This window comes from Orbilia oligospora (assembly GCF_000225545.1).
Source record: "Orbilia oligospora ATCC 24927 unplaced genomic scaffold scaffold00173, whole genome shotgun sequence".
Lineage (NCBI taxonomy): Eukaryota > Fungi > Ascomycota > Orbiliomycetes > Orbiliales > Orbiliaceae > Orbilia > Orbilia oligospora.
This window is the reverse complement of record NW_011645730.1, coordinates 993,157-1,006,152: the sequence shown is the minus strand read 5'-3', so window position 1 is coordinate 1,006,152 and position 12,996 is coordinate 993,157. Positions and strand designations below refer to the sequence as shown.

The 12,996-nt window shown below is 44.5% G+C and overlaps 4 protein-coding genes across 4 annotated transcripts; 3 read left to right on the top strand and 1 right to left on the bottom strand.

Annotated features, from left to right (window-relative positions):
* Positions 1 to 1,854: 1,854 nt before the first annotated feature.
* Positions 1,855 to 2,658, top strand: AOL_s00173g291 (uncharacterized protein; the record flags this gene model as incomplete). Its single annotated transcript, XM_011128033.1, has 1 exon — positions 1,855 to 2,658. The coding sequence occupies one exon, from the start codon at positions 1,855 to 1,857 to the stop codon at positions 2,656 to 2,658; it is 804 nt and encodes a 267-aa protein (XP_011126335.1).
* Positions 2,659 to 4,144: 1,486 nt separating this feature from the next.
* AOL_s00173g290 (uncharacterized protein) lies at positions 4,145 to 5,268 on the top strand (the record flags this gene model as incomplete). The annotated part of the gene is made up of 2 exons (XM_011128032.1): positions 4,145 to 4,690; positions 4,750 to 5,268. The coding sequence occupies 2 exons, from the start codon at positions 4,145 to 4,147 to the stop codon at positions 5,266 to 5,268; spliced, it is 1,065 nt and encodes a 354-aa protein (XP_011126334.1).
* Positions 5,269 to 8,903: 3,635 nt separating this feature from the next.
* On the top strand, positions 8,904 to 9,440 carry AOL_s00173g289 (uncharacterized protein; the record flags this gene model as incomplete). The annotated part of the gene is made up of 1 exon (XM_011128031.1): positions 8,904 to 9,440. The coding sequence occupies one exon, from the start codon at positions 8,904 to 8,906 to the stop codon at positions 9,438 to 9,440; it is 537 nt and encodes a 178-aa protein (XP_011126333.1).
* Positions 9,441 to 10,901: 1,461 nt separating this feature from the next.
* On the bottom strand, positions 10,902 to 11,108 carry AOL_s00173g288 (uncharacterized protein; the record flags this gene model as incomplete). The annotated part of the gene is made up of 1 exon (XM_011128030.1): positions 10,902 to 11,108. One exon carries the CDS (start codon positions 11,106 to 11,108, stop codon positions 10,902 to 10,904), a length of 207 nt encoding a protein of 68 aa, XP_011126332.1.
* Between the last annotated feature and the right edge of the window lie 1,888 nt (positions 11,109 to 12,996).

Sequence of the window (12,996 nt, the reverse complement as noted above, 5' to 3'; positions counted from 1 at the left end):
CGATAGGTCCCCTCGCCCTCACCATAACCGTCATATTCAGAAGGGCCACGAAGAGTTTTATAGGTATATAGATGAGACGAGGACGAAGTTCTGAGGGTTGCAAGTGGCTCTATGGGCCTCTGCCCGACTTCTTAGTGGTAGACCGGTATGGAGCACAAGCATAGCTATAAAGTAATGTTAGCTCAAGTCGCCACGAGATAATATTCACAAATTAGACATAAAACGATATCAAAGAGCTAGTTAAGCAATCTGAGCATCATACGAAACTATAAATATCCCCATATCATTCCTATTCCCAAGTCTCCCTGGCTGCAGCATTGCCCTTTCATGAGATGACGTCAAACCAGCAGCTCCGCCCGGTATTTTATTGGATAGCTTCGTTTGGTAGAGAATTCTGACCTCATTCGGAATCAGTGGACGCGTCGAGAAGTCGTGGGGGTGGAGATATTTGCGGTTCAAAGAAGTCGAGCTTTGTAGACTTCAAGAGAAGGGATGTCGGTAGACGATTGAGACGTGAAGCCATTGCGGTTTTTCGCAAGGGGTTAAGCGTTAAGGCGGCCGAAAAAAGAAATGACCGAATCTGATTCTTGGCATGGAATCCAACAGCTACAACACAAAGGAGATTATCAATCCTCGTTGAAATTTTGAAATTTCAGAACAATTTTACACCCGAGGATAAACTCAAGGCCTTGTGGCTCGGACTCGTTTGGAAACGGCGCAAGCTAAGCTATATGCATGAGTTAGATTCGACGTGTAAGCAATCCAGAGACATACCTGTTGAATTAATTCTCAAATTCATCTCGGGTATTCCTAATATGCTAGATACAGGAGTTTTGAAAGCGAGCCTAGAATCCAGGCGCTCTCACAAAGTTCCAAGATATCTAGAGATGTAAACAAGTTATGCCTATCGCGCTATCCATAAACGCTTAAGTCTACAGATAACTCCAGCAGTTACGAAGGCTATTTGCTCTCGCGCTGTACGAGATAACATACAAAAGTGGCGGTTCTCATTCTTTGTCTGACGAGGCTCTCGCAACACTTTAATGTATCTAGGTACGGCACCAGCTACAACATTGGGTTGCTAAGCGGAGTAGACATTCGGCGCGCTGGTGGCTAGTCTACTTGAGGCCAAGATATCGGGTGATCTCCCTCGAAAAGGATGTATTCTAAACCTATAATTATGATGCGGCGTGTTGATATTCAGGATCAGCGGTGACCCAAATTCAACCTCAGTCTCGTAACCAATATTATATGACATGACCCTACACGTGGCCGTGATTTCTTTGTCAATGGGGAACAAAAAAAAAGCATTATCGAATGCATCTATGTCTCAAGTACTTCGCGTCCCCATGAGAAATCGACACCACAAAAAAGAGAAAAAAGGTATAGCGGCACTATACACTTTCCTGACGAGTCAAGATCCCTTCAATGATTGGTGAATCGTCTACCCCCAAGACTCAAGAAAATATTGAAATCCAGCACATGCATAGCGCTAACCCAACTGCTGCATAATGGACTGATCCCCGATCTGGATCGACAAAAAACTTACGCAATAGATTAATAATAGACTAGCTATATCTCAGGACAGAACCCTTAGCTTTCTAAAGTTGCAGGGTTTCTTCCTGCTCCACATCAATACTCCAAAGACTCTAAAAAGCCTAGAGTATACATCTGACCCCGAATATACCTATTGGTTCCGGATTATACAAGATTTGTCACACGGTATAAACAAAAAACTCTTAGTAATCATCTAATCGCTAAAAAGAACAAATGAAATACAATTGCCACGATATATACCGATATATCAGTACGCCATCTCATACGAATATTCGGATGCCAGTCGGTACTGCAATCATGCCCCCCGTAAGGTCTAGAGCGCTAGTACACGAGCGCATGCATCGTCTAAACCTCCAAATCAAAGATTTACACGATCGCGTAATTCAGATGTCAACCTCAGCCTACGATGTCGAGACAGCAGTGCAATATGAATTGGGCGAACAACTCCACCCCGACAATATAAAGCATATTCGAGAATCAGCAAAGAGAGTCGTTGATACCCTCCATCTGTCAAACCAAGCGCCAGATATCGATTGTGGGAAGACCTTAGGTCAATATGCGAGTGTCGGGTGTGCCGATGGCAGTTGTATGACCTGCAACGGTCCTGCTGGAGTGTGGTACCAAATAGATAGGATTAAAAACAAAGTTAAATCCGTCTATGATATGATCCACGAAGAAGGCAAAGTCAGCAGAGAGTCTAGTGTACCAGAGCTTGTTAGGGAAATGCTCTTAGAGGTTAAGTCCATCCGTAAGGGCTTAGGGTCTGCACCAACGTTGTATGAAAACACCTACCTAACATCGTGTGTCAAACATATCAACCGGTGCTACGATATCTACAGACACGCAACCTACCGAAAAAGGGTCTGGGATATGCACCTAAAGTCAATTTATCGTCGAGAGCTTAAAGACCTCTTCACTATCCGCCAAAAGATGCAGCAGGGTAATCTGCTTTCGTTTATTTCAAACCGCGGGCCGCTTACACCGGTACCGGGTTCTGGTCTATCTGAAGGAGCGATACGGGTTGGAAAAGAAGACGTACAGAGCGCTGAAGAGGAATCACAGTCCAAGGATAATGTTGGATTTCACCTTCTGCAAAGATAACAATATACGTATACATATCCTCATGTTTCATGTAATATTATATTAGACAAGTCACACCGATATATTACGGAAAATCCAAAACCACCGGTAAATGAACCGTGCAGTGATGGTACGGATCAAACCGGTACCGGCAAGAAATACTGAATGAAGTGCGACATTGTATATAATTTGTCTCGTCGCCAGACTCCTCAAAATATTAATGCATTAATATAATTTGAGTGGCTCAAAAACCTTCCCAGTGCTGTGGCACCAGGACAAACCCTTGAATCGATCCAAGCACTCCGGCTTGTAAGCGCACTCGCGAAACCTGTCCTTCTACAGAGTACTATCACACCCGTCGGTTGTGATGTCCCTGGAGGGTGGGAAGAGCGCCGCCTATCTAAAATTAACCATTGAGCAACAGATGTATATACCAACCGTTGCAGCGATTATCAGCCTTTCTTGCCCTTCACCCTCTATCAAGTTTTGTGGTGTAAGTCACAGGAAGTTTTTCATCGTAAAAGTGCCAGCTAGCGGTGTTCAACGTTCGACCGGCCGGGCGGTTATGAGCGATGATGCATGTATGGAAACGTTGCAAACTTTGCAGGCGGACAAGTACAGTGTTACAATAGTTGTGACCAAGGTATCATTCCATTTCCAACCGCCACAGTCGTACGCCCAGATAAACAAACGCTAAACCGAGGGGGTAACGTTCATAGATAAGAGAGACAGATAATCGATAAGAGACCTGTATGACATCGATATACTATTTTCACACCCATGTAACGTGGCTTTTAAAATAGAGTATGTACTAGCTGGATTTAAGAGTTTAAGCGAACCAAACCAGCATGTGGTTAGTTATTCCTTGCAACAAAAGCCATGTTACGCGAGATTTAAGAATTAGTCGAATTATACATGTACGTATGCGAGCGAGATATCGGTACGCGAATCGCGATTCTCTGCCTGACGCCTGCTTATACGTATATACATCTGTATAGTAATATCATATAATATTTGTCATTATTATTGAGGAAGCGTCTTGCCCTGGCGCTCTTAAATTTTGTGGCTTGCCAGGGCATCGGCAGGTCTTCTGTTGTGGCTTAAACGGTATGATTGACGCGAGTTGGGACAGACTCAACTGATTTTGGCAACAAGATGCTGAGGAACACCAACACTAGCAAGATGCTACGACCGACGCCGCATCGGCTTTCGAGGCTCGCATTCAATTGAGTTGCAAGAGCCATATAGATATCGATTTAGAACTAGGTGTAATACATCATCTTCAAAAGCATGTCAGGACTTTGTATAAAATGATCTACGTTCTTCCATATTCGATTTTTTTTTTTTTTTTTTCAACATCCTTCATCGATCATCCTCATCGATCAAGCTTCACGGGCGCTCCATTCTTCCTCCATTTTTGGACTTGTCGACTCCTTAGACAATCCAAAATTACATTCATTTCTACCGCTTTAGACGCACACTCGTTTATTTTATACGTCTCAGCAAGATGCAAATCCTCAATAGCGCCGTTGCGCTCGCAGTTTTGAGCCTTGTATCACCAATTTCCGGTCATGTCGCTATCATCGGCGCTCGAGGAGACCAAGAACGCGCTGTCAACGGGCAAGCTTTTGGTATAACCTCACAAACGCATGTTCTCTATGATGGGAAACTGGTTGGGTTCCGGTCGGGCGATGCACGATGGCCTTTTCAAAAAGATACAACAGTATTCGCCTCTCCAGCTGTTCCATGGAAGCTTCCTGGATGCTGGCTTGATAAAAAAGGTAAAAAAGTATGCCATAAAGAAAAATACCTCGTACCAGTCAGGCGCAAATACTTTGACGGCGGGTGTGGCGTGACCCTTCACACTGTCGGTCAATATGCCAAGTACAGAGATGCATTATGGAACACGGAGAAAGCTGTCCACAGAACCGCTAAGTTTTTTCAGCAACCCGTTAAACCGGGCGCAATGGTCAATGTCTCGCTGGAGTTGACACACTCCATCAAAATTGACAAGCTCACGACTGCGGCCGCTGGTGGTTTTATAAAGATGACGGTAAGTAATATAGCTAAGCTGTCAAATGATTGATATAGAAGGGTTAATTTTTTGCTTAGATGCATGAAGTAAATAAGACTGTGGTTGAGGGTAGTGGCGGCGGATTCAGATGCTTTGTTGATTCTACTGGTCTGGGACGAACTTTCCCGACGAGATTAAAGCTTACCCCGGGCGCTTTACCGGCAGGAGTAAAGCCCAACAAGGAAGGCACGAAGCAATGGCATATGATGGTCTACCTTCCAACTAGCTTGGACTGCAAGGGTAGTCATAACGGTCGGAAGAGCATTTGTATTATACGCTGCCAAGATAGGTCAGAAGATGGGCCTTTCGGTGGATGCGTTCCATTCCAGCAACTCAGGCCCGGAGACAAGGATTATTCGCCACCTAAACCCCAGCCAACAAATATACCTGAGCCAGAGCCAGCGCCAATCCAAAGTGCCCAGACTCCAAAGCCCACGCCTTCAAACACGCCTTCAAAGTCCACGACTTCATTGCCCCAGGAAACTGAAGTTGTAGATTATGGCGATGAAGGTTCTGACTACAGTGATGAGCCAGAGCCATATGATTCATATTACTAAACTGGAGTTTGGAATAAAGACTCAAAGTGTTGATGTCGAAAAAAGGAATATACAGAGACTTAAATGGTTGGATTTCAGATACAAGATTTTTATAAGTGATATTATTGGAATATAGAAAAGAATGGACAATCCATGCATGTTATATATTCAAATTAAATATCAGATTTAGAAAATATACTCTTTTGGGCCTGTAGGTGTTAACGTAATAGGCTTACGTTTACACCGGGTCAATCCGTACATTCGTATAGGTGATTGATTGATTGATTGATTGATTATCTAACTAAGTTCTAAACTACATACAGGATGTTAGCGGTCATAATTCAGGAGTTCTTAAAGAAGAGACAAAATATATTACAGTAACAAGAATTACAGAGGTTTCTATTTTACCCATCTTACCCATCTTGTTATTAAATGGGCAGAATGTTATATTGCATGGGTGTGAGAATATATAGTATAGCTCTTAATTACTACTATGCTAGTATCCTGGAACCATATTAGCTTGTCCCATCCGTATACCCAGGAATACCCACATATCGGCGTAGTTTTTAAATATAGCGTAGCTGTGTATTGAATCCGGTATGTTGTATCCCGTAGAATCTTCAAGCCAATGTATTTAGAAAGACAACTGCGATAACTAAACCATAGCATGAGAATTTGCTTCCATTCGACGTTGTCACGAATCCAAACGTGCGTGCATGGCTTTTGAGCTCGGTCAGTTATGTCATACTGCCGCCTATCCGAACTTAGCCAATTCGCAACCAGTACACGGATACTCAAGGCCCCGACGTCGCGACCACACTCGAGCTCAACCTAACTTTCGTTTAGCCGCAACTTTGGAGATATTTCGGCAAGCTCGAAACCACGCAGAGGGAATTCAAGAGATGTTGGCGAAAGTGAAAAATACCGCGAGGGCAACATACACAGTACGTATGTAACGGGCAATAGAGAGTTCATTTGTCGGTATTTTTGGCCGAAAGTTTTTATTTGGTCTGCAAGCTGGCTCCTGAAAGGCTATTTTGCAAATTTATGCGTTTCGTGGATGGCTGTCGAGTATTTTGGGATGAGCGTTCCAGTGGGTCCTGGGCAGCTGGGGCGTCCGCGTATTAGCGGCCTATAATATTTCTTTTACTAAAATAACTCAGTTACAAATAGTGGGCCACGGCTTGCCCAAATCAGGAGCTTATGCCCAGGCTCGCTTTACAGAAATGGGATGCAATTTAGCGTGTAGTTAATGCATTGCATTAGCCCAGAATTTAACATTTTATGGGAATATTGGAAACAAATGAATATTCGAATTGCATAACTGATTGCTAATCTTCGGCCAATATATCCCAATGTTACGACGTACCTAACTATGTATATACACAGTAAGTAAGTAACTAAGTGCTATGGACACACATGCTCACCAGAACTTCTCGGATCCACAGAAGCTCGAAGCTTGCAGGTGGTGCCGGTTCCGCTGAGTTTGCACTAACTGAAGCTCTAAAACATGGCTGATGGCAATTAATATTGGCTGTCATGGCTTAATTAAGCCTATCATTCTTTGTTTTTTGTTTCGCGAATCTGTCGAAGCCTTCGAAACTAGCTTCCGGCTTCCGCTTCCACATGTGCAGCCTGATATGCGCTGGGCGACCGAAATTCGAACCCCAAAAGCTCGAAAAACAGGCGTCATTGAGCAATTGTATCCCCAACCGTGCTCTATAAACTCTAAGATTCGCGAACCTTGCACCTAGCAGCTGATCGCGACTGATGTTACGCCATTGCATTCAGGGTACTGCATACCGCGAGGAAAGATCGCGGGCTAGACCCGGAAAACTCGGAATTTAGTTCGTATCAAATTTGTAGATATCTTTGTATCCCTGAAAAAGTGCACGAAGCCACGTTGTGATAATAACCACGTTTAATTGACCGTGCTCAGGCTTTTTGCATCTCGGCAAGTGACCAAAAATCGAGCTAAGAGCTGCAGGGGAATTAGGGTTTTTGGGAAGTCTTTGCCGCTGCAACCTCTGGACCTGCGTAACCGGGATCTTGAATTTTGGTACTTGATGCCCCACAGTTATTCTCAAGGAACAGCCCACGAGCTACTATATTTCGCTGCGGGTCGTATGTACATAGTACACACTGGCATGCTTGGAGCGCTGGCCGACACACTCCGCCTGACATCCTATATTCGGAGGTGTTATTCGAAGGACCCATGCTTGTCCTTAGGCTGGGACGGCATGAAAACAATACTGTATACCTAGTAGTTAATGCGAGCAGTTCTCTATCATATAGTAATAAAGGGACGGCAGGAGCAATGGAACATAAGATATGAAATAACTAGGGCAAACCATGTTTCTGTAGCGCTGCCAAATATTATGTCCGTCGAGCTCGACGCCAGAAATTTTATGAAAAATTCTTAGCACTCGGCAGACACAATAGCGAAGGCTTGGGAGACTGGCCCCGTATAGTACTACCATATGGGGTCTAATCGACTGGATTTTTCAGCCGTGAGCACAGACGCCTAGACGCTTTAAGCAGCAGTGATTTTCTGCATTTCGCTAACGAAGCAACTTTTTATGTAAACCCCTGAGCTCAAATAAACATCACGAAACACTGACATTGCATCTCATCTGTGTCCTGCGTAGCTGCGTATTGATAAGAGACCCGCTTGCCAGGATAACTGAATTAGCAGAGGCCAAAGAGCAGGGTATGGTCGTGAAATCATTGCTGTCAACGTGGATTCGGATAGGCTCCCACGTGGGGCGACTAACGGGGAAGGGGAAAGTGCTGTTTCGTGTTCCCTGTCATTTTAAATCACATATTCTTGGTCCTTTGAATTCTTTGTCCGTCTCTCGTCACATTTCCCTGGCTGGATTACTGTGAATCAACTTGTGCTTCGTTATATTCCCAAAACTTGGACTCTGCTTGAAGTCGGCCATCCGTTCCCATTGTAGTGAGAATATGGCATCGCGGGCTCGTGAACAGTGTCGAAACGCTCCCGAAACTATTATATAACTCGGCACTATCGCATGCACATTGTCCGAATCGGCAAGGTATTTAGGCGTCGGCACATGCGGCCTGAATGTCTACGGACGCACATATCCGCTGCAAGCCTAGAAGGTCAAGACTTCGGTACCGTTGAGATGGAGTGGCAGGATCAGGGGCTCAGTCAAGGTCTTTTGCTGGGCTAATGCTTTTGATGGGTCGGTCAAATTTTATTTCCCCTGATTGGTGCCCACATTGCCACAGGACCACAAAGATCCACAGAATTTATCGAAAGGCCTAAACGCAACGCTAACAACGCTAAACACTTCATTTCTATGTATGCCCCACCCGCTGATGGCTTCGTAACGGATTCCCCAAGAAGCCATCGTTTTTTGATTTAGAACTTGGGATGAAGGAGGGAACGCCTCCAGAAGAGGTTGATACCGTTGCCGATCGCCACGAGGCCGCCATGTTCAATGTTTCGTTTCATTGCTATTTAAGAGCCTGGCCCTCCCATTCGTTGAAGGGGGCATTCTTTGTTCTTCAGACGCTTCGACCTTGACAGTCATTCCCTCCTCTTTGTTCAGTCGCAAGAAGACCCTTACCTTCCTTCCTTCAAATATCCTCGTTTATCGTTCTTCTACACACAATCGATACATATTTCGAAGATGTTGCGACTTATCCTTTCTTCCCTCCTTGTCTTGGGAGCAGCTGCCGTTCCAGCTGCTAAAGAGCTTTCTGAGCGCCAGCTGCCTACCTATACTCTTAAGGTTACTGGGTCTGGTATCGCTGCAGACACTTTCCTCAAGATCACAGAGGTTGATGGAACAAACTATGTCGGACTCGTCCCATCCACTGACGCCTCCACATTCAGCTATGATGCTGCAACTAGCGAACTGAGTGCTGTCGATGATGCCGCAGTCACTCTCTTCTCCCAGTCGTTCTTGAACCAGGGTGATGTGTATGAAGAAACACCTGCCCCAGTTTCCTTCAGGAACGAGACAGACATCAACGGCTGTGTCGACACCAACGAATGTGGTTTCGAATCTTGGACATTGGATCCCGCATCTGGAGCTCTCGGCGTTGTTAGAACCACATCTCCTAATCTCTATGCCTGCGATGATGGTGCTCAGTATCTGCTCTGGATCGGACCTACCACCTGGGTTACTACTTTTTGCACACCCATTTCCCTCTCTGCTGTTTAAGCAACTCTAGGGGTCAGTGCCGGCGGCTTGCTCGATTTTATATAAATGCAGCGAGCAGGGACAAACTGAACTGATAACGGGGAGGATACCGGATCGACTATTGGCTGCGCGTTTGTACTCTAACTTTTTTCATACTGTATTTTCTTTAATTACATTTGGCATTAATTTGTCAATACATCTTCGTTTCCAATGATGGGAATTGGAAGAATGCTCGTGGTCTTTTTATTAGAGAGCATTGTACCATAGTCTTTGTATTAGCGTTAGATAATGGTTCCTGTATGAATATATTCCTCATCCTTCATTGTCCTGAACAACTTCAACCAACACCGATCGATAGTTCCGAGGCCATGTGGTATTCTTGGAACGTTATATAAAGGGTTACTCATCCGCAATTAATTTCGGAACCTAGGCCTTGTCTCCCCAGTGTGAATCCAAACGAATGATAATGTGGCCTATCGATCCTTTAGTCCCTCGAAATTTGAAGCTAGAGGTGCTAAAAAGGTTGCCATAGGGGTAGGGGTAACTAGCTTGTGGCAGCCAAGCGTTCATAACGGCGTTGCTTCTGAGCTAGGCTTAAACCGTCGTGAGACAGGCTAGTTCTAATCGATATTTACTGTTAGCCGCCGTCGCAATAGTAATTAGAATTGGTACGAGAACAATCGTTGATTCAGATGTTTGGTTTTTACGGCTCCAGAATAGAAGCTATCAGCTGATCAGCCATCAACAAGAGCGTGTCTCGTCGGCAATGAGAGTTCTAGAACGTCACTGTATTGCAGTCAACTCGAAACCAGTCGCTAGACTCCTCAACTATGATTCACGGAAGGTTTCACAAAACACAGATATACTCTACTTTAATTACTATTCGATCACTCGGCACGCCGTACTGCGCACTTAACATCCGAGTCATGCATGACCCACAACACATATTGGAGAAAAGTTTTGTGTTATTCTGGTGATAGGCTGGTGCGACAAGGCCGGCTAGATATATATATCCGGACTTGAATTTATTGACCAGAGCTCGAGCTCTATAACTCAAGTTAAATAGTGCCAAATGAAATCACCATACTTAAAGAGATAGAAGGCCACACCTTAAGTTTAGGGTTTAGTGGTAGCATTTGGAAAGAACGTGATAAAATACAATGGTTGTTAGAAGAGTTACAGGAGAATAAGAATTAAAAAATCAACCAGACTATATACATCTGTTCAGAACCCCCGTAATTTGCTCGCTAGTAATTTGCCGTAAAATTACTTGAGTAAAGTTGGATTTAAATTTGGAGGATTGATTTCCGGATTCGGGATCGTGGCAGCATATTGAACAGAGCTGCTATCAGCCGGATGCAGCTTATCTCGAGTACCTGAAAGATTATGTTAATATTTTATACGGTGAAACTCCTTTGCATGTTCTAGTTTGAATATTCTTACCGAGAGGATCCGGCTAAGCTCTACTAGCTAGCAATCGATCTAGCACTTGACTGTGGTGTAGCTGCATCCACCAGAGTTGCAGCTCCAGCACAACTTCTTGCGCTTGTTGCATGAGCCGCATCCGAAGCTCTGGCGCTTGACAAGATCATTGAGGAGGTCGAGATCAGTCTCTGGGTGTGGGGCTGGGGATGGAGCAGCCATGACCATGGCGGCAAGAGTAGCGAGAATGACCATTGAGACCTTCATTTTGATTGATTGGGCTTCAAAGAAATGCTAAATTTCTAAAGTATTCGAAGTGATTGTTTTAAGGGACAGCTGATTGATTGTGTGATTGCTTGATGGCTGATGAAGAGAAAAGGTCATGTTGAGGGCGGGATCCGTGCCTTTATATAGATTGCGTGATAGCTATTAATTGTCAAGGAGCATTAGGTAGCAAGAGCGAGCGCGTGAGGCCACGATACCGCATCCATAACGCGGTCCCTCATGATTACCCAGGTTGTTAGTACGTGGACGGAGGCTTATCGCTTGCCGTTCTACCAATGTATTTGGCCCCGTCTCCATTGATCGGGGTGTAGGATAAACTGAGATACGATTCGGCAATTTAGAATAGCTTCCATAATTGTTTTTTGAAGAACAGGGCTCACGGGCCGCCGGTTGAATACCATCGAATACGATAATATATAGTATCACCGAAATGACTTGATTGAAAGTAGACCTCGGATTCCGGAGCAGGATCTCATGAGGCTCTTGGCAATAAAGCGACAAGAGGCTCATGTAGCACCTCGTATTATTTAATTGAGCCGCATATGTAGCGGAGATCTCTACGGAAGAATGCAGGTGGGAATGCAAAGCTAGTTAACTTTGGATAAATGATTCGTTCATGGCCATGTTGTATCCGGGGTTGAAGCGGAGAGATATATATATTCTGCACCAACTTTCGCAAACTGCTCCGCTGACCAGGTCTTAGCGAGAGTGTGTATTAAAAAACAAACAATTTTAACCGACTAACATTCTAACTATACCGGTAGCTATAAATGTTATCGTATATTAAGTACTTAGCTATACCTAAAACGGGTCTTGGTCCGAGTCGACCAATCTTCGGATCCAGTTTTCGAGAATTAAATCCTATCTCCTGCGCATTTAGAAACCGCCTCTGCAGATTCGTTTTTTTAACCGATTTTTGTCTTCGGCCTTCGTTTTAGAACTAAAGACCTCTGGCGATTATGGTTACATCAATTGCTGTACAATCACTGCCTACGTGCACTTGTGCGTTGAGCTTCCTTGATTGATGTCTCATGGCATCTTGTAATGAATACGTGCTATCATGGCCTTATCGGGGCACCTTCTCAAGCCGCAAGGCTAAGGTACGAAGTTGGGCTTATCTACATACCCCAAGGGTTTCTTTAGGTTAGAGATTAGGTAGGGAATATTCCGAAACGTGGTAGAAGAATATCGCTGCCGATAAATCCCATTTAGCATCGTTTCGGGTACTTTTCGGGTACCTTGATTTATGGGGCTCTGACGGAAGGGGTGAAGTATCTCCCCGTTGATATTCTTTGGGGAGCATAATGTTATGCCATATCGTTGCTAAGATCACAAGGACTCGGTTACCAAAGCCTAAACTTGCTAGCTATGCCCTTGTTACTCGATCGTGTAGTTTGTCCACAATTGGACTAAGCAATTGATAGCTGATTGAATGGCCCCCCGACGGCTCGGCACCAGTGTATATACCCATATAAGTATTGTTGATTCATGTAGCATTAATAGCTCATTGATCAATATATCGTGGAACTTGACCTGGGTGAGAGTAAATTCTACTAGCTATCATCAGCTATGTATCGTGATTGCGCATCTAGTGGCCGTGAGCTTGAGATTTTCTTACTTAACGAAAATTGAGAGAGAGAGAGAAACATCCGTTTTCTAACTAGGGTTACAACCTATAACTATACTATTAGTCTAAGGGAGATGTCCCTCCGAGGCCGAGGTTACAATGATTCGACGTGCCCTACATCATACCATAAAACATGTTGTGGGAATCCACCCCGTATTGCTTTCGGAATATGCATCCGCCTGCAAGGCGGGGTAGCCCTGCTCAATATAAACTCAAAGTCCACTCATTGGTCCGTGCTATCCT